At 51.3% G+C, this 27,265-nt stretch overlaps 1 protein-coding gene across 1 annotated transcript; it reads right to left on the bottom strand.

Annotated features, from left to right (window-relative positions):
• On the bottom strand, positions 1-27,265 carry LRRC74A (leucine rich repeat containing 74A). Its single transcript, XM_037145277.2, has 14 exons — positions 27,229-27,265; positions 25,632-25,760; positions 23,542-23,714; positions 20,913-21,020; positions 19,877-19,973; positions 17,628-17,677; positions 17,174-17,255; positions 12,912-12,997; positions 12,265-12,459; positions 9,359-9,454; positions 6,599-6,745; positions 5,064-5,171; positions 4,836-4,918; positions 1-112 (listed from the first exon to the last, which is right to left on the bottom strand). The coding sequence occupies exons 1-14, from the start codon at positions 27,263-27,265 to the stop codon at positions 1-3; spliced, it is 1,503 nt and encodes a 500-aa protein (XP_037001172.2).

The raw sequence follows: 27,265 nt of genomic DNA, 5'->3' as shown, positions 1-27,265 counted from the left end.
TCACTTGGCAGGCTGAGTAAGTGGCGTCAGGCCATCGCCAGAGGGCGCTGCCACGGGCAGTCCACCCCACATGGTCTCCTCTGTGGCCTTGCCCCGCTCCAGGGTGGGCTGACTGGAGGAAGGGAATGTTTATGGTGCTTTAACTGGTTGCCTGAGTCTCTTCCTTACTACAAAGGTGCAACTTGATTCACACTGAGCCTTGAGGAGGTCTGCCCAGGAGTCCATCTGCTGGGCCCTTTGGGGCTTAGATTTCATGCCAGGCTCCTCAGGAGCAGAAGTTTGAGAGATCAGAGAAAATGCATGGCACAGAGGGCAAAGCTGTCTGTGAGCTCAGACCGTAGTGCTCAAGGGGACTTTTGGAGCTGACCTGACACCTAGTGGCTGCCAGTGGGAACTACTCCACCACTGGGCAGGCTCCAGGGCTGTTGCAGGCAGGTTTGGGGCCGGGTAACTCTTCACCTACTTGGGACTGGCTGTGTCAAGGGGTGACCTGAGAAGTCGGGGCCGAGGGGGCAGATTTCAGCTTCCTTGTATCTCCATATTTCCCCAATAGCTACTCGAGTGAAAAATAACATTTGATTACAAAATTGCTGCCTTTTAATTTTTGTGCGAAGGATGAATAAAAGCATCTTGAGAAAACTGCAGTTTTTATTGATCTATAAACTTCATTTCATAACAGATTTTGATACTTTCACGGTCTCCTTGTCCTCAGGGCTCCACCCAGACACCAGCAGTGATCAGATGCTCACTTACAGGCAGAAGGCTTGATGGAGAATTGTATGGATTATAATAGACTTAAAAGACGTGGTTCCTGACTTCAAGCAGATTTGATTTACTGGGGGAGCAGGGACAAAAACTTCTGTACATCCCGATGGGCATGCAGGGCATGAGCTTTGGGTCTCAAACTCCTTATCATATTTCTTTCTTTAAAAAAAAAGATTTTATTTATATTTAGATAGAGGGCAAGGGAGAGAGAACGAGAGGGAGAGAAACATCAATCTGTGGTTGCCTCCTGTGAACCCCACACCTGGGAACCTGACCCACAACTCAGGCATATGCTGTGACTGGGAATCGAACTAGCAACCCTTTGGTTCCCAGACCAGAGCTCAATCCACTGAGCCACACCAGGCAGGGCTCTTTTTTCTTTTCATCATCTTAATTTAGACTCTGAGCCTGTAGACCACCTACTCAGTGGAAATTCAGCTTCAGGCTGAGACCTTGAGTAAAGGAGGAAAAGGGGAAAATATGCTGTGGGAAGGGGGACATACCTTATTTCAGATAATGATTCTGCTACGTGTGCAGAGAAGCTGTAGCACCGCCCCCAGCCTTGGTGCAGCAGGGCGACACCAGTGGGCCGGTGACTCGGTCCCTCCTACGTGCCACCCAGCACATCGCTGGTGCTCCTGGGCGCCCAGAAACTTTCCCAGTTTTCCACCGCCCACCCACGACAATGGCCAGATGAATGTATTTGTTCATTCCATTGGTATTTATTGAGCATCTGCTATATGCCAGGCACCAAGTGGTGTTACAGTGATGTATAAGACAGTCCTGCCCTCCTTTATCCACAAAGACGGCTGCAGAGGCCAACCAAAACCCTTTCACTTATCCCACGCCCACTTCCCACACTCTCTGTATGCTGTTCTCGGCTGTTCCTGCTCTTCTTTTGCTAAGCTCCTCATGTCTCCCCAGTTTCCCAAGGAGTTTTAAAAAGAAATGCAGAATGGTAGGTCCCTACAACAGATTGGGAAGCCTTTGCTGTGGCTGTCCCACTTTCAGGTGGAACCATGAAGCTCCGGGGTCAGGTGGCCAGGTGGTGCTGGGGCCTGGAGGAGGGGCCAGGCCTCCCTGTCTCCCACCCTTGGTTCTCTCCGTGTGACCCCTTGGCATTTGCTTCTAAAGGCCCCTGTCCTCATTTTGTGAGCGTCTGTTCCCTCTGCCACTGCCTCCTGCATCTCAAAATCTCTCCCCTTGACAGAGTTTACAATTACTGTGATGACCGCTTTGTGCACTGACCTCCTCCCCACTGCTCTTTCCCTGCTTAGCAACCCCATCGCATTTCCAGTTTGTCTTCCTTGCTCTTAAAGAGGCCGCCAAGGACGCATTCCCTGGTGGTCCCTAAAACCAGAGGGTGCTCCCCTGGTGAAGGGCACACCACCAGTAGCCCAGAGGTGCTGAGACCAAGCCAGACTTTATTGGCTCTCTCGCAGTCCTGACCTTGGTGTTGGCCACTGAAGTTGCAGCCAGTTCGTTGCTTCCTCCTGGCCACCATCCGACCTGCCAGGACTTTTCCGTTGCAGAAACTTCTTTCCAGGCCAGACTCGTTGCTATGGCGTCACCATTTACAAGAAGCTGGTGTGAAAGGTAAGGGGATAATGTTGAGTGCCAGTGCAGCCTCATGGCTGACGGACGAGAATGTTTAGACGGGCTCAACTCCAAGTGAGACCGTTTGTAAACGTGTCTCTTGGCCTGGCAGAGCACTGAACGTGGGTAGGGTTTGCTGTCGGCCCGGAGAAGGAGCAGAGAGCTGATTTAGGTTGTGGTCAAGGGCTGGGCAGCAGGGTTAAGTTCAGCGTGAGCACGCACACCCTTCGGCCTGCAGTCACACTGGGGTTGCCCTGCCGAGCCCTTGTTAGAGAACCTGCGCGTGCAAGCACTGTGCACAAAAGGGTCTTGGTGGCAGTATTATTTGTAGTAGCAAAACAGAGAGAATAAACGTCCATCAAAATGAGATTAAACTGCAAGACCCCTGTACCGTGAAATACCACGTGGCAGCTAAAAAGACTGAGATGGCTCTAACCGTACTCACCTGGCAAGATGGCCAGACAAACTGCAAGGCAGAGCAAGTTCAGAGGAACGTGGCAGTGTGACTCTATTTGTGATGAAAAGTAGCGTGCGTGTCTGTGTGATACCACACTGGTAAAGCGTATGCGTGCTCTGTGATACGTGATAAAACGCATGTGCTGACATGTCAGGGAAGGCTGGGAAAGCTTTTGTAAGCATTAATTCACTCAATCCTCAATAATAACCCCTATGCCATGGGCACTACTATCAGCATCACCGTGCAGACAGGTGAACCAAGGCCCAGGGAGATTGGGGAACCAGCCTAGGAGTGGAGCTGGGATTGGACTCAGGTGGTCTGGCCCCAGAGCCCATGTCCTTAACGGTTATATCACACACACACTCACACACATACTTGGTTGCAAGTATGTGGGAGAAGTTCGGGAAATACGCACTAAAATAATCCATGAGGGCATTCTGGGAGGCTGGGTGAACCAGGGGAGGGGTGCGAAAAAGAGGGCCTGCACTTTCTTCTTACTCTACTTCTGTGGATTTAGAGTTTTTATATGTAGGTGTCCCTCGTAGCAGAGAGTGGAAATAAAAACTCATGCAGCAGTGGAGATCACAACCCTGCCCTTCAGGCAGAGCTCACAGAGCTGCAGGGTGTGACCCTGGTACTGCCTCTAGACGGCCGTGTGGCCTTGTCTGCAAAGCTGGAGGGTTTGCTGGACTTGGAACCTGGTCTCTTGACCTCCGCCTCGGGCACTCTCCACCGGCGTCCCAACGTACTAGAGGCTCCACTTCCGGGAGGGCAGGGGGAGAGGTTCAGGACGGAGGTGCGGCTGGGGGGATGGTGTGCAGGCCTGAGCCATCCTTGAGGGGCCCGCTTGCTGATGACAGCTCCTGATGTGCATTGTCCCCACTCGATCCTTACAAAACCCTCTTGGATGCGCTGGTTATCGCCCCACTCTAAAGACTTGGAGACTGAGAGCCCCGCGAATGGCCACGCCCTCCCTAAGAGCAGGGTTTGCAGGTGGGCCAGCCCGCCCTTCTTGTCTGCGCTGTGGCTCCGCCCCCCGAGGGCGATGCTGAGGCACAGGACAGAGGTTTTGGGGACGTCTTTGGGGGCAGGACCAGAGCGGGAATCCTCTGATGGAGCTCCCTAAGGACACTGCCAGACAGGAAGTGTGGGGCCTGGTGGGTGCCCCAGCCCGCAGACCCGGCGGGGTCCTGTGGCCTCAGCGAGGAGGTCTAGCATGGTGCAGCGGGTTCTGGAACCACTCGGACCTGGGTTCGATGGCCACCGCCGTCCTTCCGGAGGTGAGCACTTCACTTCAGGGCTTTCCTTCTCTAAAGCCCAAGTTCATCATTCATAGCACAGGGCTGACACCAGCACCACCACTGGGTCCGGTGAGAATCCAGCACCGGTGCCTGTTTGGTGACTGGCGGAGTCCTAGCACGTGGTAAGGATTCATGGGTGTTGGGTAGCATTGTAATTATTATTATCATAGTCCTTTCCTATCTGCCTCAAGGACATCAGCCTAAGTCACAACCCGCGTCATTCCCTAAGCAGACTTGAATGACCTGCGGTCCCCAGTGTGCTGCGCATGGCTCACACTTTAGGACTTGGTACATCCCTCTGCCCTCTGGTCTTTGTCTGTGTGACACCCCCTGCCTGAGTGACGCCTCCTCTTTGGGCTGCCATGGTGCCTTGTACATATTCCAAACCCCTTTCACCAGGCCAGGTGTGACCATGCACTCCTGTGCGTCGCTTCCTATCTGCCGCGAGCACTGCGTCCCCAGAACCTGGCCTGCACCCTGCAGCGTGCAGCGGGGGCTGGAGGCCTGGCTGAGCGAGCCAATGGAAGATGAGCAGGGGGGCAAAGAGTGGGGCCAGCCTGGGGCGGGGCAAAGGCAGCCTGCCAGGAAAGGGACATAGAATGCAGACAGGGTAGCCCCAAGAGCTTGGGCCGACCTAGCCAGGGTGCCTTATAGAGAACCGAGGGCCTGCCCGGGACAGAGGCCAGGTGGGGGCCGGCCACCGGGCCTGCGCTGACCTGAAGTCCACCATGCCTTTCTTGTTGTCCAGGCGCTTTGTCAGCTCCCTGAGCTGGAACCGGTTTAGGGGGACCTTGTTCTGCTGGAGAGGTGAATGGAACATGCGAGGTTAATGGAGGTCTCGGCCCACCTGCTCTCTGCCAACCCCCACCCCACCACTCACACACACACACGCGCACACACACACACACACACAGCGTGCCCACGGCTGCTAGAGATCAGCGCACCTGTATCATGGTTTTCCAGAATTCGCCCATCGGCATCTTCGTCGTCCCAGCAGGGTTCAAGCTCTTGAAGAAGTCCAAGATCGTGATTTTGTGCTGGTCTGCATAGCTCTGAGAGAAGCAGGAGACACCAGGAGCAAACGCTTGACAACACGTGTAACAACTTTCCCTCCTCTCCCCTCCCGTCACAGGGCGGCCTGGACCCAGACCTAGCAGGCCGAGGGTGAGTGTGACACGGTGGACCCAGGAGCTAGAGTGTGCTGGACGTTCGAGCCACTTAGAACCGAGAGTCCCACGCAGGCTGATGCTGTGAAGGTCCCCTGGCATGGAGGGAATAGGGCTGTGATGGCGCTCGCGTGTGTCACTCAGTTTTGACATTGCCTCTGCTAAGACCCCGTGGATGGTGCGCTGTGGACGGTGGGGGCGCTGTCCTTAGCTCTGAGTCCGGAAGACCAAACCGCAAACGTGTTGTGCGGTGGGTAGGACTGGCTCTCGGATTTCTCGGAATTCTTATCATTTCACACACTTAGGGAGATGTACCGTGTCAGAGTATTGTAAAAATAATATGTCACTGTCTTCATTTCAAAAATATTACCCACTCACACTGTAAGGTAATTTCAGATTAGTAGAAAAAAGGAAATGAAAAGTAATCCATAAATCCAATCCCACCATCCACAGGTAACACCTTTTTAAAAGAAAAAAATATTTATTTTTAGAGAGAGGAGAAGGGAAGGAGAAAGAGAGGGAGAGAAACATTAATGTGTGGTTGCCTCTCACGTGTCCCCTTACCCAGGACCTGGCCCATAACCCAGGCATGTGTCCTGACTGGGAATCAAACCAGTGACCCTTTGGTTCTCAGGCTGGCACTCAATCCACTAAGCCACACCAGCCAGGGCTATTTATTTATTTTTGGAGAGGGGGTTAGGGAGGGAGAAAGAGAGGGAGAAAAACATTGATCAGATGCCTCTTGTCTGTACCCCGACTGGGAACTGAATCCCCAACCCAGGTACGTGCCCTGACCAGGAATCGAACCAGTGACCTTTTGCCATGTTGGATGATACTGAGCCATGTTAGGCTGAGGGTCCCTCTTTTGCTGAAGCCACTAAAGAGTGGTCCTGTCCTGACCACAGGGGTGTCTGCTTGGCACCCTTACCAGCTATTGGAAGGAGCCCACATTCACTGGGTGCTTGTTATATGCCAGGCATCGTTCCAATCAATTCACGGCGGCGCATCTTACAGGGGAAGAGGCCGAGGCACCGAAAGCTTCAGTGCTTTGCCTTCGGTCCCACAACAGTAAGGGGTGGAGCCTGGCTGCTAGAAACTGCCCTGTTCCAAGCCCCTGCCCTGCCAGCCGGTTCTCCGTTGTTCCCTTCTTTGAGGGAGCTGAAATCCACGGGAAATATCCCACGTCTGAGCCGCTCCTTGTCAGAGAGGGCTGTGCACTTCGCGAGAGGGGAGACTCTGGGTTGCCGATGGGAGCCGAAGGGCAGCTGTCTCCAGGGGTCCCCCTGGGGTCTGAGAGGGAAGCAGGAGCTTACCTGGATCAGTTTCATGGGGTTCGTCCACAGGAAGAAGCTGCTCTTGACAGAGAGGCCTTGGACTGCCTTGTAGGTCACATCCAGCTGGGGGTGCACGGCATACACCCCGTCTAATATTTTCACAAACTGCTCAGACACCATCACGTTCTGAGGCAGGGGAAGAGGGGACTCATCATGGTGAGGGCACCGGCACTGCCATCGCTGGGCCCAGACACTGTCCCACCCAAGCCAAAACCAAGTTCGGTCTCCTGTTTGCCCTGCAGGGCTGCTCCCAGACTGGGGTGGCTTTCGGGTCTTAGAGCTCGTGGTTTAACCTGTGGGTTTCCCAGCAGATGTTCTAGCTGAGTGCCGGGGGCTTGTCACATAGTGCCACCTCAAGGTTGCTCCCTGATGGCAAGCGTAAGTGTCTGTGTTTGATAGATGAGACACGGCAGTGGGGTGGCCAGTGGCCCCGTGACATGTCCATTTCACACCAGTGCTGGACTTCAGAGCAGGGTCCCCGGAAGAAAACCTCTGGCTCTGACCGTGGGTGTGGCTCAAAATGCGCTGGGGGCTTCCTCGCGGTACTGGGTCATAGGGCGCTGGGTCATGGGGCGCTGGGCCACAGGCCACAGGAGAAGATATGTTTCTGGAAACAGCGTTTGATCAAACCTGATCTCACGGCTTTGATCAACCTGCTCCATTCCTCAGATGTGATTCTGAGTAAGGAGACTAAGTGTGAGAGCGCCATGAGAACAGAGACTGTGTTGAGTGTTGCCTATTATTTTTGGGTCTCTTGCCTTTCAAAGGATTAAACCCATTCTTAAGGGCTGAAGACTTACCCCTCACCTCTGGAGATATTCTAGAGAAAGTTCTAGAAGCACCTACAATGATGGCATTTCAGCACCTTTTAGAGTTATGGCAGCATAACTGACAAAGGCCGATGCCAACCCAGTCCTTCTGGTAGGTTGTTGAGTAGCCCTGCAACCCCCTCGCTCGGTGTGTGTGCTGTGGGGGCCCAACAGCACCGTTCCCAGCGCCCCCTGGACACACCGACCTGCCAACCAGCTCTGTGGGAGGGCAAACCAAATATCTGCAAAACCTGGACCGTGGCTGAGATCCAGAGGCAGGGCTGGGGGTGGGGGTGGGGCGAAGGGAGCCTTGTGGGTGCCAGGGCGGGACTGTAGGAGGGGGGCGGTGAGAGGCCTCTGAGGAAGAAGAAGACTCATGAGCACCAGCAGCCCGTGGTGGGGAGGAAGAGGCTGGGCGGACACAGTGAAGAGAAAGTAGGTGTTTACAATGTTCGATAACCTGTAGAAAACGCTAAGTTGAAATTTTTCTTAGGCTTCAATTCTAAGGAGATTGGGTTTAAATATTGCAAATATCATCACCGATATCGTTGCAAGGCGTTAACATCTTAGAAAAACATCACATCTGTGTGGCATTTAAGATGGGCCACTGCGCCTTTTCAGAATCACATCTGTGTGGCATTTAAGATGGGCCACTGCGCCTTTTCAGAATCACATCTGTGTGGCATTTAAGATGGGCCACTGCGCCTTTTCAGAATCACATCTGTGTGGCATTTAAGATGGGCCACTGCGCCTTTTCAGAACTCTAGAGTGGGCAGCAGACGCCCTGGGCTTGCTCCTTGCTGATCCTCACTTGCTGTGTGGTCTTTCCTGGGCAAGTAAGTGACCTAACCTCTGTTTTAGCCTCATTATATGGAAAATGGGAAAATGAGGAAAAGTTCTTCTTATGGGTTGCACTGTGTCCCCACCTGAAAAAGAGGTTGAAGTGCTAACCCCCAGTACCTGTGAATGTGACCTTATTTGGAAACAGGGTCTTTGAGTGAAGACAAGGTCTTTCGGGTGGGTCTACTTTGATATGACTGGTGTCCTTATGAAAGGGGACAGTTGCATGTGAAGACAGATAGGCACACAGGGAGAACGCCAGGTGAGCACGGAGGCAGAGGCGGGGGTTGACGTGTCACTAGGTGAGGAGGGCCGCCTTTGCCAACAACCTTTACCTGACGTTAGGGGAGAGGCAGGGAACAGACTCTCCCGCGTAACCCTCAGGAGGAGCCAACCCCGCCCACACCTTAGTCTTGGACTTCTAGTTTCCGGAACCGTGAGACAATAAATGCCGTGTTTAACCCACTCAGTTTGTGGTACATGGGTACAGCAGCCGTGGGACCTGCCTCCCAGAGTAGGATCAAATGAGCCTGCAGATGCAAAATCACTTTGGGGAGTAAAAGAGAGCGAGAGGGCAGACGAGCACAGGGGAGAGTTATTGTCAGCTACGCCCTTCAGGATGATTCAGGCGAGTACTTGGCAGCCTGAAGTCACTTCCTCAGGGCTTTTTCATCCATCAGGGGATTTTCTTTTTACCCTCACATACTGCTCTGAGTAGGGTGGGATAGGATATGAAATGAAAACACAAGTTTGTCTGTGTTTTACTACTCAGATTCAGGAAGTCCTGTGATTCCGGAACCATTCTGGGGTTCAGGGCCGTCCATCGGCAGAGCTGACTTAAACGACTCTGTCCTGGGTTCTCCTGCCTTTTTCGTGCTTTTCCCCCTCTCTGCGCTCGGGCCCTGGGTTCCCAGGGTCCAGTCAGAGATTCCACACTTTGCTGTGACTGGATGCAGGGCTACTCCTATGGAAAGGGCCCCGTAGGCAGAGTTGTGCTCAGAAAGGAGTGACCTTCTCCTGGAGCATTTGCCGGAGGGCCTCCGAGTGTGGCCATGGCAACTGCGCAAGCAGTTACTGTTCGGTTACTTACAGAAATGTCAAGCTTTTCCATCTTGGATCTGGAGTTCCTTTTGATGGACAGGATGAGGATGATAGCCCCGTCTAAGCTAATCGGGTTCAGGAACAGCTGTGGGAAGAGGGGCAAGACAGGGAGAGGCTGAGCTGGGGACCAGAGAGGCTGGGTCAGAGCACGGTTCCCATTTCTCTCCATCAGATGACAACTTCTGTCTCCCACCCAGACTTTTCGGTAAGCACCCGGCTCCCTGTCTGTCTGTTTGTCCAATCGTCCATCTGCCTGTCCACCTTACTGTTCAGCTACCCATGCACCCATCCATCCATTCACGTCCATCTCACTGCCCATCCATCCATCTACCCAACAAACCTTTCCTGGGGCCTGCCGAGTGCCAGTTGCTGGGTTAAGTGCAGAGGGAGGTGCAGGCAGAAATGAGCAGAAGGTCTCTGCCCTCAGGTAGCTTGTGTTCTAGACACAGACACTGACAAACAAGTAAATGGCATCAGAAGTACGACGATAACAGTGGCAGGGGCACACACTGGTATTTGGAGGACCAGGGGAAGGGCATCTGGTACAGAGCAGAGGACAACCGCACAAAGACTTACGGGATACGTGGGGGTTAGTGAGGTATGAGGAAGGGGTGGGAGCGAGGGCTGGGCCAGAGGGAAGAGGAGATGAAGCAGAGGAGACTGGGGTATGCAAACGCCAAGGAGCAGAGCTGTCTGGGCGGCTGCCAGTGTTCTGTGAGCAGGAGCTGAGGAAGCGAGGCTGCAGGGCTGGTCAGATCACAGAGGGCCTTGTGGGCCCAGCTAAGGACTCAGGGCATTATTACCCCAGTGGTGCCAGGAGCCACTGAGGCGTGGTGTGGAGGCTAACAGCTGGGAGCCCAGTGGCTCTGCTTACTAGCTTTCTGGCCTTGCATGAATTCCCTGACCACAGTGTACCTGTGCTCTGAGGATTCGATAAATCAATTCAAGCAAAGTGTTTAAAAGAGCACATGCAGATAGTAAGCAGCCAACGAACGTTAGTTGTTATCGAAGGCTCTCGGCTGGGTGGCTTCGTGATGAGACAGGCCGAAGCTTCCACGGAGCATCCACCACGCGTCAGCGGGTTCCCAGGCTCTGATGCCGTATTCCAGTGAGATGAGACTGGCTTGTGCCCTGCCCTCATCGGGTTTAGCATCTACCTTCCTTTGCTGCCTCACTTCCGGGGGGGATTGTTTTCCCAAGATTAGGGAAAGGAGGGCAGGGGCAGGGTGCGGAGAGTAATCATTCCAGTGCCTGAATTGATGTGTCCTCTACCTGTGATGCAACTGAGTTATAATTTAAGCTTTCTTTCTTTCTCACTTTTTAAAACATTAAAATATATTTACTATATTCGGTCATTGTAGAAAAAAAATTAAAGTAGGTCCAAAACATGTTAAATTTCCCCATATCCCCCTAACCAGGAACAGCCTTTGCTGCCCTTCTGTGGCGGCGACATTTCAGTCTTTAAAATTTGGGGTCTCTGAACTTCCCCTGGCTTCACTGGCCGTGGAGGCGGGTTTCACTGGGTCCCAGCCCTGCCAGGACAGAGCCTCCGCTCTCCTGGTCACTAAAGGGCCTGCTGGACTGGGCTGGGCTGGTCTCCAGTCGCCACATTCCCTCTCCTGGTCAGAAGCTGACCTCCTCTTGTCACCTGAGCAGCTCTAAGACAGTTGTCCTCTCTGATGGCAGCTCATCCTCACTGATTCCCAGCTGCCAGTCTTCTTACACCAGGGCCACCCCCACATCTCCCAGGAGTCGGAGTTGCTGGGGAAAAGCCAGGTCGCAGGGGCTTCCCTCTGCCCACTGTCGGCCGTGGGGCCCCAACAAATCACTGAGCCCCAGGCTTCCCTTCTGGCAAGTGGAGCTCACTTCAGAGGGTTGGGCTGTGAGGAAGGAGGCAAACCACCTGGCACAGGACCTGGCTCATGGGGGTGGGGCGGTGAAGGGGATCCTCATCTTTCATCCCTTTTCCAACTTCCCAGAGGCTTCTATGTTATAAATTCACATTTATAAGCAAATTAATTGGAAATGAAATATGCATTCCTTCACTTAATAAAATTTCACTGGGCACCTACTATATGCCCAGCACTCTACTTACTGGGTATATAGTAGGTACAAGGGGCATAATAATAGGCAACACTCAACACCGTCTCTGTTCTCATGGCACTCTCACACTAGTCAAAGACAGTCATGCACATGAGAGTGCCAAGAGAAATTCTGGCCAGTTCCCCATGCTGGGGTACATAAGGCTCTGCGGCTCCGGCAGGGGTCCCCGAGGAATTGTTGCTGGCGCTGTGCTGGGCGGCAGGGAGCAATTATGGCCAGTGTAGGGCAGCAGCCGGGGAGGGAGAGTGCCGCACATCCCGGCAGGGGCAAGCGAGTCTCTGGCAGGACAAGGGAGGTGACAGGAGGCCCTGAGGCCTTGGGTGGGAGGAAGGGGAAGCTGGGGGTAAACTGAGGTCAGAGAAGCACACAGGGCTGAGAGCACTGGAGTCGAACAGCAGGTGCTCATGGGTGGAGTGGGGGAGGGTCTGAGCTGGGGGAGAGTTAATGGGGGAAGGGGGGAGTCAGGCTGATGCTCAAGGGCCGGAAGGAGATTCCAAGAGGAGAAAGGAAGACCAGTTAGTTAGGATATGACTACTGTGTGTGCACTGGTGAGAGCAGAGGGTGGCATTGGGTTTACAGCGCAAGACAGTCGAGACTGTGTGTACAGGTAGAGCACAAGGCAGGTTTTCCCAGTGATTTCCTCTAGCAACACCCAGCACGGCCATCACCCTGCTGCCGCCATCCCGACAAACACACACACGCAATGCACACATATGGACACACACACAGACGCATGGACACATATGCACACGCAAAACAAGCAGCCCGTTCCTAGCTATGTGAAGACTTTACCTTCAGAACTTTGAGGGTCTCATTGATCTCCAGCCCCCTGCTGATCTTGGAGACCCCTTCATTGCTGATGTTATTGGCGCTGACGTCTACATAGGCCAGGGAGCCGTTGAGTCTGAGGGCCTCCCCGAGGGCTGCAGCCCCCTCGTTCCCAAAGCCATTCATGGACAGGTCCAGTGTCTTCAGGGTCACGTTAGCCTCCAGGGCGAGGGGAGAAGAACACCAGCATCAAGGTCGCATTCTCCCCACTGCTGGCATCCAGGCTGGGAGCTTGGTGGTCCCGGGGAGAGGGGTCTTTGCCAGATCTTTCTGGATCCCTCTCAGCTGGGCTCAGAGGCAAAGTATTCTTGAGACTCATTCCTTTTGGGGTCTAATCCTTCCTTACCCAATAATTAAATTTCTCTTGAAGAACCCCAAAGATGCCACATAGGACCTAGCGGGGTGAATTTTCCTAGATGAGATTTATACCAAAGGCTAACATGCATCCAGGCATTGTGAGAGCGAGACCAACTATGCAAAGAGCACTTGATGGGAGCTCAGTAAACCCCCACCAGTGGTGACCGGGAGGAAGAGGTTCAAGAGGGCGGGGTGGGACCCCTCCCTACACCCCCGCCACGGGGCTCAATGCATCCCTCCCGGGAGCGCCTTACCCGGAGACCGTTGCACAAGGCCACGGCTGCCCGGGAGCAGAAGTGATTCCAGCTCAGGTCCAGTGACACGAGGCCTACGTTGAGGGCTGGAGGAGAAGCAGGGCCGGCTGAGCCTCTGCTGCGTCCCGGGAAGCCCTGTCTCGGGGCTGGCAGAGCCCACGCCGTGGGGGCGCGGCCCGCTCAGCGATGCTCGTGAAGAGCGCAACACTGAGGGAGTGCTTTTCACAAACACAAAATCACTCACATACCAAATCATGGGATGATTTCCAGCGATGGTAACGATGGAGTAAAATAATTGTACTCGTATACTGGAGGTGGCAAGCGAATTAATACTGTTTATTTGGCAAATATCATCTGGTCACATATACCTTCCTGTTAAAATGTGTGTAACCCTATCACACAGCACTGCCACCTCTGACACTCTTCCTAAGGAGACAGGATGTGAGAAGAGCTACGTGCTTGTAGATGTTCGCTGTGGCATAGAAAAGTGAGGCCTGTGACTCACAGGGGACGGGTAAGGTACATTGTAAACAGCCATCAGGTGGAATGTTCTGCAACCATGAACGTAGATGGAGGTGGCCTGGAAACAGGGGTTGTATCGAAACAGGGAGGTGGTGATGGGAGTAGCACCTGGTGCCAGCTGATGTTGTTTCCATGGAGACCTACAGGTGCCGTGGTGGCTCCAGAACGTCTGTCCTGGAGAGCTTTAGGGACACAGTCCACTGGAAGTAGTGAGGCATCAGGCTTGTCTAGAAGCCAGGTCAGCATAGACGTTGCACTTTTAAAAAAAAATTTAAAGGTGCTTTTGTTTACCTGCTTCGTGGGGTTGACAACACATCCCACTGAAATAGGTGGCTGTTATTTTTTTTGGCGAGGGCGGGTATGCTGAGGACCCGTGGAAGCGGAGGGCCCACTACCGATGCTTTGCCGAGTGGAAGGAACTGACTTCGGGCCCCAGGCCCAGGAAGACGCCTTGTTCGATCTTGTTGTTTTTTTTCATTTTGTTTTTACGTGGACAGAGCATTGTGTGCACTGACCGGGTCTCTCTCTGTGTCGGCCAGCAGGACACTTTCGGTAAAGCACACGACACCTTTACTATTTTGAGGACAAACTCCCTCCCCTTCTCTCTCTCTCTTATCTTCTTCTTACCCTTATTTCCTCTTCTCTGCCAATTCCCTCACTTAGTTATAGCTTGCACACCTGGGTTTCTGAAATAGCCACAAAATTGACACTTTAATTCTGTTCTTACAACTCTCTCACCTTGTGACCTTAGGCTGCTTGCCCACCCTTCCCTGACGTCTGTTTTCTTACTGGTGACACGGAGGTGTCAACCTGTGCCAGGGTTGCTGTAAGGACTGGTGTGCAATGCCGAGCATGATGCCTGTCACGTGGTAATCGCTTGCTATTTGGTAACTTTAATATAAAAATTTTAGAAGCTGTGTATATAGTGTGATGAATAGCACTTAAAACAGAATGTTGTCTCTTTGATTTTGTTTTAAAAATGAGGAGTTTTAAAATGCTTGAAAGTGAGTTTTCCAGTGGAGGTGCAGACCGCCCACAATTCTTTTACACGTTGTTCCTCCCCTCCTGCACGCGACCGTGTACCTGCTCCCCTCTGCTCACACCTGCCGGCCTGAGCCCCGCTCTCAGCTGGACGTCCGGCCTCACTCTCCAGGCAGCGGTGGGATGGGAGGGCTGCGTCCTGCCGGCCTCCGCCCCCGGCCTTGCCTCGCAGGTGCCCACGCTCGGCCTCCTCGCTCCTTCGGTGGATGAAGGTCCCTACCGCTCTCTGAGGCGACCCTGCCATCTTCCTCCCGGGCGCCATTGCTTCCAGTCTTTTCAAGGACTTTGCTCCTCCTGTGTTTCCTCCTTCCCTTCCAGCCTGTCCCATCGGAGCTTCTGGAGTTACCGATGCTGCCGCTCCCCCCCTCTCTGCCTCCGTTTGCAGCTGAGCCCGCTCAGCCCACACGGTCGGGCTTCCGTACTCACGCACTTCACCAACACGCGCTGGGCCCTGCGGAGCACTCTCCCCTTCTGGCAGTGCTCCCTTATGTGGCCCCTGCTAGTCCACTGACCACGCCTTCTCAGGCTCCTCCTTCCCTTCTGCGACACCTAAAACGTGGGAGTGACCCGGAGTCAGTGCGATGGCCACCTGCTCAGCTCTGCCCACGCTGCTGCCTAGACGACCTCACCGCGCCCCCATGGTCGTAAACCCACCATGTGCCTTCGGCTCCCAGATGCGTCTGTCCAGCCCTGACCAGGCTCCAAACTCGCGCAGCAAACCACCTACCCAACATCTCCACGCGTGTGTTCCACAGGCATCACACACACGACATGGCCCAAGAGGAACTCTCGGCTCCTCAATCCTGTTCCTCTGGACCCTTGACACCCCGAGTTCTCCCCGTCTCGGTAAACACCACCACCATCCAACCAGGATCTGAAACAGGATGACCACGAGTCTCTCCTTCTCTTCTGCGTCCCCTCACTCTTCACGTGAACAGGTCCTTTTGGCTTTACAGCGGTGTCTCGGTACTCGTCATCAAGGTGTTCCGGAGCTGGTGACGAGCGCCAAAACCAGCGAGCACTGAGGAGGCGACGAGACGCGTGACCGAGCATTTTCTCTCGTGGGGCAGCGTCACGGCTTGTACAGGTCCTAGCGAGTTCAAGTCCCGAGCCAGCGCCGAGTGCTGAAACGTTTTTTTTCTCATCAAAATGTGACAAGTACAGGGTTCGGTGAGTCTGAAGCTGATGAGTACTGAGGTCTGGCTACTTCCAAAACACACTCTGAATCCACCCGCTCTGCCCCATTACCACTGCCCCTGAAGCCCAAGCTATTATTTTGCCTGGATGACAAAACCTCTTCACTGGCCTCCCTCCTTCCATTTTGTTCTCCTCAGTCGCATTCTTCAGGCAGAGGTTCTCGAACTACAGATCATAATTAGAACACTCAATAACAATAAAAACAGGAGCTGTGGCCCCAATGAGTGATGTCATTGATCAAACCGTGTCATTTCCCACCTTCACAACCTTCAACGACTCCTTGCCACATGACGAATAAAACCCAGACTTTGTGCGTGTCCGAGTCCACTTGGACGGACACGACAGGCCCCTCAATGACCTCTCCTCCTTCCACTCTCTGCCCCTGTGCACTCTGCTCCAGCCACACTGCTCCCACCTCCCTGCCGTGCTCCTCACGCCCACCAGCCTCCAGGTTTCCTGCTGCGTGCTGAGCGCCCAGACCCTGGCACGGCTGTGTCAGCAGTCACAGTGAGGTTTCGGCAGAGAGCCACCTCCCTGGGGGGCTTTCTCTCGCCACCCCACCTAAATTAGCACCCCCTCCCCACCACTGAGAATGTCCTGCCTTTGTCTACTTGTTTCCCAGACATGAACATTTAGGTTCTTTCTAGTTTTTATTCTTTTACAACAAGTTTGCAATGAACCTCTTTAGACATCTGTGTGTGTGTGTGTGTGTGTGTGTGTGTGTGTGAGAGAGAGAGAGAGAGACAGCATCTCTGAGACCTGTAGAGGTGAGTTGCCACACCCTAGACAACATACATTTTTCAATTTGACTAGATACTGTCAAATTGCACTCCAAAGTGCCTTTACCTAGCAGCTTCGGAATGTTATTTCTCCCCTGTGTTTATTGCACTGTATATTCTCTGACTCAAAAATTTTACAGTTTTGGTAGAGGACAAGGGGGAATCTTTTTGTTGTTTTAGTAATGGCATTTTTCTAATTACCAATGAGATTGGGCATTTGACTTTTGTTTTCTTCACTGTCCATATGCCTTGGCCATTGTGAGGTGGGGTTTTGTTTTTTTTTCAGTGTCATTATCTAATTGATCTGGAGGATCTTTTATCAACATTCTGAACATGGATCTTTTATATTATACAGTCGCTGCAACTATCTACCCCCAACTGTTGTTGTCTTTTAACATCATCACATAATATCTTTTATTACCCTCAGTTTTAAACCCATTGTTGTCAAATACATGAGTTGTTGCTGTTGCAGTTTATACTCATTGTGCCTATGTAATAACCATTAGCCTCCCTGAGGTCAGCAAATTATTTCATTCTGCATGTTCTCCCGATCAGTTAAAAGTTTTACTTGCCACATTTAAAATGTATTTCGGGTGTCGTTTACATCACTTTCATAATTAGAACACTCAATAACAATGAAAACAGGAGCTGTGGCCCCAATGAGTGATTGTTTGCCAAGTTCCCCTCCTCTGCCGGCCCCTCCCTCCCTCCGTGGCCACTCACCCAGCATCTGTCCCAGGAGCTCCCCTCCCTTATCCGAGAATTGGTTGTGACTGAGGTCCATCTCCCGAATTCGGTAATTGGCCTGAGAAAAAACCAGTGGGGAGAGGGGTGGTGAGGGTTTTCTGTGTGACTGCAGATGCCTCACACACCCCAGGGCAGTGTGACGGGGGGCTCCCATACACCCAAAGTCAGGACAGCTAGGGTTCTTACCCTGCAGACAAGTTCTCGCTCATTTTCAGTTACCGTTGCTGACACCTGGGAGACTTTATTGCCATTGAAACAGCCCTACTATTTGCTGTAGCTTTGGCTGGGATCAGCAGAGTCCCAACACTCACCAGCTCCCAAAACCACTCAAGGGGCCTCATTTCCTTCTAGCCGGCAGCGCCCCCAGGCCCCCTGGGTCTCCGGGGACCTCTCCCACGTGGCTAGACTGTACCCACGCCCTGCTTCTCACCGACAGGGCCAGGCATAGCAGCTCTGCCGATTCGTCCGTGAAGTTATTTCCTGTAACGAAGGAGGGCGTTAGGAATTTTCTCCAGGCCAGGGCTCCCTTGCCCTCCCATAGCCTAGCTGTGCCTGTCCCTTCCCTTTGCAGCCATTGTATGTAGAAAAGGTGACAAGTACTGAAAGCAAAAATCTGGACATGGAAGAAAACAGGAGGAAAAAGGGCCACTATTTATCAGCCCCTTTAACGTTCTCTTCTTGCTCTGTAACGGCTGTCCAGGAAGTTCCAGGAGTTGGTACCCTGGGCATCACTGGCGGCATCAGACCTCGGACCTAGTGCCTGAAGTCCGTGACTTTACAAAAGAGCCTTCGCAGTCTAAGCAGCTGAGGAGACCAGAGGGGACAAGCGCCGTGCTCACCTCTGTGTGCAAAAATCTAAGGGGCGCCGAAAAGCTCAGTAATCTCAAAGAATAATATCGTAACATTGAAAAACTAAAAATCAGTGCAAAAACATTCACGATGAACAACATTTTCAGGTTTTAAACAAGGTCAGGACCTGACCCTGCCCTGTGTAGCTCAGCCTCGCTCACATTGCCCCAATCTGTCCCTTTTGGATCGTGTTTGTAAAGTGTTGATATTTTACTCCTTGCAGAAAATTTTTGTACCAGTTTTGACTTTAAAAATATTGCATCAAGATATATTTTATTTAGTTACTGAGCTTTTGGGTGTTCCTGAAATTGTACAACTGAGGTGCATGCCTCCCTTATCTTACCTCAGCCCTGGCCCCAGTGAGCAGTTGAAAAGCTTTCTGGGAAATTCCTGACACAGGGACTTATCTCCAAAATTCTCATTTGAACCTTTAAAAACTTTTGTATCTCTAGCATAAACAGGGCCTGGCACATAGTAGGTGCTCAATAAAGGCTGAATGAATTAATATATCCACTGAAATACAAATACTTCTTTGGTTGTATTTGGTACTAGTGCAATAAAATGACATAAAAACCTAGTCAATGTATACAATTGGGTAATTTTAGAACTCAAGTAATTCAGGAAACACATCAGCTGCAATTTGTTCGAATACCGTTGCTCATTTGGTCTCTTCTCCCTCTGGAACTCTTATTAGCTACATTGAATCTTTTCATTCTCTTATATTCTTTTGTCTTTTATATTCTCTCTTTATCTTCTATACTGAAAAATTAGATAAAACATCCTTTTGCCTATCTTCCAGGTCACTAATTTTATTCACCTATATCTAATATGCTGTTGAATTTGTCCACTGAGTTTTTCATTTCAAGGGTTATATATTTTTCATTTCTCTAAGTATTAGTTGGGGAGATCTTTCTAAAAAGTTATGTTTTTATTTGTGTTTTCTTAATCTGTTAAATGTAGCTTGTAGTTGAGTGCGAGATACCTGTTTGCTTGCCGTTTGGCCTGATTAAAAGTGCTCTTGTGCTGTTTGGGGAGAAGGTATATGGTCGCTCGGTGTGGAGTGTGTATCTGATCATTTATTTCCCGAGGTCCTTGAGAGCCTGATGTTGTCACTTGAATCTGATACCTCTCACAGTGTTTTGTTTCTCGTTTTGCAACTTTGGACTGTAAGCCCATCCTTAGGACAGCTTTATAGGTGGGGACCCCAGGCAGTATGGAGCAGGGGTCAAGGGGCTGCTCCTTCAAAGGGGTGTTATCCCTTTGAAGGTATTACCAGCAAAGGAGCATCACTTTATATGCTAATTTGTTGTCTTAGGGATTCCAGGACCCTGCAGGTAGTATAAACTGAAACCACAAGCCTGAAAGAGGGCAGGTCTGTGGCTACTAGAATTCTCAACTGACTTTTTGTTTTCTGTGAGACCGATAATAAACTAACTAAAAATAGGTGTACAGCAGGGGGTCAGGTAGACATAAATGCCATTAAGGAAAACCAAGCAGGAAAACAGGATAGAGATGACATCTGAGCTGAGGCGTGTATGGAGAGTCTCTGAGTTACACAGAAATATCTGGGGGAAGAGACTTTAAAGCGCAGGAAGGGATGCTGCCACGTGAATCAAGAGTGCGTCGTAGAGGAAATCCTGGAGGCCAGGCTGGTGGTGGAGCCGGGGCAAGCATGACTGGAAGGGTTCAGCGGGTTGCAGGCGCAGCGTTCTGGTCTCTAACATCAGAAGGGCCAGATCTGGCTCAGTTCAACTTTGATTCTCTCTGCTCTTCACCTTCTTTTCTCCTTTTCATTCCTAATGTCCTCTTCCTCCTATTCCATAGGCTCACCTGAGAGCTGAAGGTTCAAGAGTGAAGAGGAATTTCTCTGGAGAAACTGTGAGATGATTCTGGCTCCCTCCAAACCAAGAGCATTGTTGGAAATATTCTAAAGGGCAAGAAAAACAGTTTTATGTGTACAAATCCCAACAAAGGGGCCTCATTAACAAATGACGCCAGGGTGTGGCTGACTTGAGACCTAAACTAAGGCAGTAGGGTCTCAATGGGGAGGAGGTCTTCGGGTGAAAGGGTGGGGAGGATTAGCGTGGTCCAGAAGGGAGAAGAATGATGGGGACGTGGCTTTCCCACAGGCTCGCTGCGGGCCCTCGGGCTGCTCCTAGTTCCCTCCAGTGATGTTTCCTCCAAACATCATTGAAGTTTCCTTCAGTGATGCCCCACTCCCCAATTTAGCTCTGCTACTTAGGTCAGCCCACTATAACTTTTCTGAAACCCAAGTCAGCTATATTTGAAGAGTTTGGCAAAAAACAATCGAAAAGTAAGTTCAGAGTATATCATCACTTGCAAATTCCATTCACTGATTCGAGAACGGAATCACTGTGCTGGGAAGGCTAGCAGGAGGGACTTTACAGAAACCAGCCATTATTATCTTACTTTATATTGTGGTAAAATAGACACAGTACAGCATTCACCATCATAATCAGTTTAAATGTGCAGTTCAGTGGTCTTTAGTATATTCATATCACATGACCATCACCATCACCTGTCTCCAGGCACATTGTATTTCATGTAACTATTTCACGTTTATTTTTAAAATTTTACTTTAAGGCAATTGCACAGAAGTAAGTTAATCTAGTTTGAGGTTTATGAGGTCCAAACAGAAGTGGTTTCTTAGGGTTCCTTGCAGACACAGGGAACATGATCCCCCTGGCCAGCCTCTGAGAAGTCAGTTCTAGAGGAGAGGGGTCCCCGGACTCATGCCAGAAAGCCTGGAGGCTGGCCCAGGCCCAGGCCAGGGCCTCTGGCTTGTCTGCAGTGGGCTCTGAGACCCCAGGTGTGGTGGCAGGAGCCAGCAGGGCAGGCACAGTACCAGCTCCTGGACGTAGTAGTTCTCTTGTAGCATCTCCACCAGGCTCAGGACGCCCTCCTCCATGATACAGTTGTCTTCCAGCTCCAGAGAGATCACGGTTGTGTTGGACTGCAGCCACAAAGTGGGGGTGGGGTGGGGGTGGGGGCGGAGAGAAAGGCAGAGGGCGTTGGTGACCTGGTCAGTTCCCTGACCTTGCCCAGAACCTGTCTCCTTTCCTGATTATCCCAGCCACGTCACCCTTGACGTGGGGGTGCAGGCTAGCAATTTTGGAGGAGTAGATGGGGACAGGAGAATGAGGAGCAGGAACTGAGCCGTCCCACGTTGGCCAGGACAATCCAGGGCGGGTAAAACTGGGTTTTGGCTGCAAGTCCACAAAACACAGAGTTTATGTTTGCATCATTATTATTTACCAATTATTGTATTATTTATTTGTAGAGTATTACAATTGTGAACCTACTTCACAGTTGAACCACTTCACAGAATGTGCCTGTGTGCTTATATTTTATATTTTATATGCATATTTTCTAGGGCAATATGCTTATTCTGGGGACCTCCCCCCCAAAGGGCTCTGCAGGGGAACTTAGGAGAGGAACATTCAAACAAAGCCCTGAAAGTAAGAGGTACGAGGGTGGGCAGAGCGTATTTTAATTATTTATTTAGCCTGAGGAGAGAGGCCTGTGACCTAGTCCAAGATTAAGGAGAACTTGACACATTTAACAAGAGTATTTAAACATAAGGCTTTAGACATAAAGCATATATGCAGGTGCACTTGCTGCACCTGCTTCCATCAGAAGCCTTTCTTCTAGTTTAGGCTTCAGGCATATCAGGTACCCTCTTTTCATTAGGAGTTGCCTCAGTTGTTTGGAAGGAGCTGGACTGAAATCTTAAATTATCTAGAGCCAAGCTAGTCTGCATTCCCACAGGGAATAAACGGCTGGCCTTGACCCCTGAGGGACTGGGGTTAGCGCTAACCAGAACTTGTGTTCTTCCCTTCCCCACCTTGTTCCCTGAGCAGAAAAGCACAGAGAACAGACACATCTTTGCATGTGAGCATTTTCAAAGCACACCACGCAGTGAGGACAGTAGCAAGCAGTAGGGAGCCCTAGCGTCGGAAAAACGGAGAATGCAATAGCATGAGTTACTGCAGTGGGGGACGGTCTGCCCAGGGCCTTCATGGAATGTGTTCTGGCCTCAGCTGTCTGGGATGGGCAAAATTCCACAGTGCTCAAAGTCAAGGGAGATAACTCAGGTGGTCTCAGTCCAGGTATTGCTGAAATGGGTTAAATCACCACTTCCAGAGTCATGCTGGGGACCAAGCACAGTGTGTGGTGCATTAGGCAGCCAGTCACAGAGTCCATCCACATGCATCTCACACGGGCGAGTACCGGTCACCCTCCGTGCTGACTGCTGGGGAAACAAGATGACCAGAGAACATCGCTGCTCTGTGGGGCCTGCACTGCACCAAGTGCAAGGGCGTGGAGATAGGCAGCTGAGGAACAGACGTGAAGACGCGTGAAATAAGATTTCTCCTTTCAGGGTGCTTCTCCTCTATGACAGGTAAATGCAACACGTGGAAAGTTAAACAGTACAAAAGATAAATAAAACTGAGTCCACCAGATGTCACAGTAGTTCATTGTCAAATGAGTGATACAGAGAATCAAGGGAGAAAAACCTGCCCCCAAACGGGAACTGCTGTCACTGAGAAACAGGAGGCCCAAGTCCTGAGAGGATTTCATTCTCATCCTTTTCATTCCACGAAACTCAGGAGGTAATGGTGCATTCCTAATGCTTCATTAATCAGTCTTTCAATGCTCAATAAACTTCAAGATGGCTTTGTTCTTTCTCTGCTCTTCCCTTCCTTCTCTCCCCCTCCCCAGAAAGCAGCACACTCTCAAATTTTATATAACTTCTTAATGGGTGTGAGCTAAATGCAAATGCTGTTACATTTCCAAAAATGAGTGAGTGCTTTTTGGTTTTTTTTAAATGGAACTTTCTCTTTCACTTAGGACTTTCTCTGTCCTAAGTGCACAAAAAGTGTAGTTCTGACATAAGATTGTTAAACTTTGTTTTTCTGGGGTAGGAATCAGTTATGTATATAATCAATTAGAATTATATAAGGCTATGATGAATTCAAGGTCAAGTCCTTGTTCACCCATGCCAAGCCAAGAGAGAACATTATTCCTATGGGAAAACATGATCTACTCTTCAGTGTGATCCTTAAGAATTATAACTTTCCAAAAGATAGACATTGAATGGAATGGCTCAGTAGTGAACCCATTTATAGCAAAGGTGAGCTTTGGAACTGTGACCCAGGCTGACATTTTGTATTTTGCTCTTGATTTAACACATAGCCCGGCCACTTTTGGGGAACCCATGGGCTGGTGCTTTTGTTTCCTGAAGAGAAAAGAGCATACACCTCCAAGGCCCAGATCTCTAACAGTCTCCGTCCTAGGACCCAGTGGGGAGTCCATGCCTATTGGGGAAACTGGCAGTCAAGCAGAAGCCTATGGCAAGATGGGCATGAAGGATGCAATATAAGGTCCCACAAGGGTCTCTCTGATTCTTGGGCCCCCACCCTGTCAACCTCCCGCTGCTGCCAGGCTTCATGTGCCTTCACTGGCATGCTCACCACCAGGGCTATAGCAATAGCCTTGGTACCATTGGGGCCCAGACCATGGTGGTTGAGGTTCAGGAAGGCCTCGTCCATGTTCCGGAGGAAGTAGGAGACCGGCACCACGCCCACCAGTTTGCAGGCCTCTGTGTACAGCTCGCTTTGTCCGGTGGTGAACAGTTTCTCAGCATCTGCAGAAAAAGATGCAAATGGATGGAGTGGAGTTTCTCTTCTGCCTTTGCCTTATCTCTCTTCTAACCCCAGTCCTGTTCACTTCTGAGGATCTGTCCCCATGGGCATGTGCTTAGAAGGCAACTCCAATTGGAAAGTGAGCCAACGGTGGGGAGGGAGAAGCAAGTCCAGAAAGCCTCCAATGGACGTTTTCCTTTGGGGGAGAGGCAAGGTCCACGGGTTTAGGCTTCAAGCTTTACTACGAGAAGGAGCCCCCCGCCCCACCATCCTTGGGGGAAGGAAGAATGTGTGAAGGCCTAGGTCTCCTGCTCACCTTGGGGCAGCTCTGAAAGACCAAACAGACAAGAGCCGGTGCTCTGTGATGGTTGAGGGAGTCTCCATTTAAGTTTTAATTTTGCTACAACTGTTAAAGTGTGAGCCATAACTAAAGCATTACTAAAGATTTAGAGAAGTTTGAAGAAGGAGAGAGTGGGCTTCTCAAGGTGGCAAATCACTGCAAACTGGAGAGGCCCCCAAATCAGCCAGAAACAAAGAAACTTTCATGTGGCTGGGCTTTCTTCTTTCCAAGACTTGCATGTCATTTTTTCTCCAAGAAGGACTGTCATCTCCACCAATGACAAATCTAGCCCCAAATCACACACAGCTGATTGACACTAAAACCAGCGACAGAATTAGGGCTTTCACTTCTTGGTTCCAACCTCTCGGAGCCTTTGTTTTGCAAGCTGTAGACCAGCCTGACTCATGGGCAGCGGGCCGAGGGCCTGCCTGGATTCCGGATGCCCCTGCAGTTGTGTCTTCATTTGGCGACGCCCATTGATGGCAAGCTTTCCCATGGCCAGCTGGGGTCCAAGCCTGCATCTGTTTTCCTTTGGGTCCTGGGGCCTTTGGCCAAGCCACCCCAAACATTTCTGAGACAGACAATGGGAGCTCTCTTGGTGATAGGACAAGAGTTTGACAAGGAAGTTAATTTTGCTGGCACAGCTACAAATTGGCCTTCTCTTTGTGGGGGTTACAAACTGACTGTATAAAGGCACTCGACAGTCGAATTTAGCAGAATACCCTCCGCTGCATCTCTACAGCCTCTGCTCACTGCCCGCACCCAGCCACCAGAACACAGGAGAGGGAGGGTCAGGAGGCTAGACTCAGCCTGGGAGGTCCGAGGCTGGCCCATCAGGTGGGGCCAGCGTTGTCCTCGCCTTGCTTCACAAGTGTTCTCTGTGGCACTTCCCTCCTTGGGGAAACTGGAAGGGAGAGGAGGGTGGGAGTGTTGTTTGCAGTATGAGAGTCTTTGCTGCAGCTCAGACAGTCCTCCTCCTGACCCCCCATACCCATGCACTTGGATTTGTCATGGGGCTCTCAAGTAGTGGAACAAGAACCCTTATGGGGGTAGAGGAAAGTCTCCGGGATGCAGGATAGGCCACAGACACTCCAGGGGCCCCTGGAACATGGAATGCAGGAGGGAGATCGGCAGAGCAAGGTGGACTTGGGATCAGCAAACATTGGTAAGCTCTTGGTGGACTTGGGCAACTCATACAATCTCTTTGAGCCTCGGTTCCCTCCTCTGTTAAGGCAGGTAATAATGCTCACCTCCTGGGACTATGGCAAAGGTGATGTAAGATGCCACATGTGGAAACACAGGGAATGCCTGTTCATTTACTGGTTCAGTTTTCAACAAGCTGATGTGACACCTCTGCTCATGAGCCAGACCACAAGCATGGGCAGTTGTCACCACTGCCACCAGCAGCCACTGCTTCCAGCCTTGAGGAGGACGTGGCACAAAATCAACCACAGGCTTTTCTACCCCCTTCCTCCCCCTTCCTGCCAGGCAGAGCCACGGCCAGCTGGGGAAGCCAGAGGTCGGCAGCTTCTGAGGAAGGAGGTGAGCTGCCCCTCACCATCCAAATGCTCGCTCTCACCTTCAATCTCAAGGTCTGTTTCTGAACTCTCCCGGGCCGGTTTCTCTTTATCGACAGGTGGGGGCGGTTCGGCCTCACAGTAGAGCATTTCTTCACTGCTCTGCGGTGCTGGCTGGGCTCCATTCTCCTCTGGAAGGAAAACACATCTCCTTGATTCTGGAAAGGAGCCCTGCCAGCCTTTCAGGTGGACCCACCACCGGCTTCCCTCCATCCCTGTTTGCCTCCTCTGTGTCCCAAGTCCTGGCAGCAGCCTTCGTCCCCCAGCTTCACGTGGCTCAGGATGCCAGGGAACTCCATTCTGCAAGCCCTCCCTCCCCCACACTGCTGCCTCCCGGCCCAGTGGTCTGCGGGGTCTTGTGCTACCCTCCCCTGTGTTCTCTGGAGACTGGCTGCCCTATTTCCGGTTTGGGGCCTGCCTTTGACATTGGTTTCTTGCTCCCTCTTTTCTTTCTTAGTGGCTTGGGTGGGGTGCAGAGTTGCTTTACTCTTTTGGGGAAAGGATGCGTGCCAATGCCTGGGCTCCCTCACTGGCAGGCATAGTCGATGCTGGAGAGGGCAGGCAGGTGGCTCATTCAAATATAAAATAAACTGGAATAGGAGCAGTCCCAGGAATCAAGACGGATAACTGGATTGCTAAGATTTTGACCTAGTTTCTCCTCCTTTTAAGCCAACATCTATTTTATGACCATAAAGAAGGAAGAGCTTGCAAAATCTCCTTGGGTTGAAATTCGATACTCTAATTAAATACATGTGTTCTGAGCTTCCCTCACTCGTTAGATGTGGCTTCTCTGCCACCGGGCCACTGATCTGGGACCAGCCGGGGGCTCCCAAAAGCCACACGCCAATGTCTAGAGCTCATCCTCCTGCATCAGCAGGAAGCAGCGGTTGAGAAAAGACAGGCTGCATTGCCAGGGGGCCCGACAGAACTCAGCCAACTTATTTCCTGGGTAGGCTGAGCATTCGTGGCAGGGGTCCCGAGTTTTGACCACCTAGGTTCTAAGACGGGGGTTCCCAATGAGACCACACAGGTCTGTGTCTTTCTTAGTCCTTGTCCATAGACCCAGGCCCCAACATTTATTTTCCAGATGGTGAAACAAGATCTGTGTGCTACGGGGTGGAAATAGCCAGCGGCCTAACAGTTAGAAGACATGCAGCAGCTTATCCAGCAACTTGAGCTATCGAGAAACAACGACTTTCTGAGTCTTATTTCTTCATTAGTCAAACAATCTCAGAATTCCATCCAACCAGTGGAATGCTGGTAATTGTTTAACTGGCTCTCCAGGAAAAAAAAAATCCTGATGTGTCCTGGTAGTTTATTCCAGTGGTGTAGATGTTCCCAACATGGGAACGTGTCAAACTACCAACAGGGCATCGACCAGATCAAAAAATGAAGTTTAAAGTCAGCTAGAACCAGTAGGGGCTGGTTCTGGCACAGCACGCATTCAACTCTCTCACTCCCTCCCTGGCAAGTCCTGCAGCCAAGTCAACGCAACACGTCATTCCAAGTCTCGAGGGCTCTGGGTCCAAGGGACCACTACGTGTTACGCTGAGGTGGCCTGGAAGGGCCTGGGTGGTGAGAGATGGGATGCCTTTTCACCTGTTGTCTCAGACTCAAGAGGTTCGTCATTGTCCAT

This window comes from Artibeus jamaicensis, unplaced genomic scaffold, assembly GCF_021234435.1.
Source record: "Artibeus jamaicensis isolate MK-2021 breed Jamaican fruit bat unplaced genomic scaffold, CSHL_Jam_final contig_851, whole genome shotgun sequence".
Taxonomy (NCBI): Eukaryota; Metazoa; Chordata; class Mammalia; order Chiroptera; family Phyllostomidae; genus Artibeus; species Artibeus jamaicensis.
Note: the sequence above shows the minus strand (reverse complement) of the source record. Positions and strands in the feature narration are given on the sequence as shown.

Bases quoted from the DNA above. Each gene is read 5' to 3' on its own strand.
- LRRC74A (XM_037145277.2), bottom strand. From the start codon at position 27,265: ATGGACAATGACGAACCTCTTGAGTCTGAGACAACAG. The intron at 17,256-17,627 runs GTGAGAAGCAGG...GTTTTTTCTCAG, and splicing joins TGCTATGCCTGGCCCTGTCG to GCCAATTACCGAATTCGGGA. The intron at 5,172-6,598 runs GTAAGCTCCTGC...TGCTTCTCTCAG, and splicing joins ACCCCATGAAACTGATCCAG to AGCTATGCAGACCAGCACAA.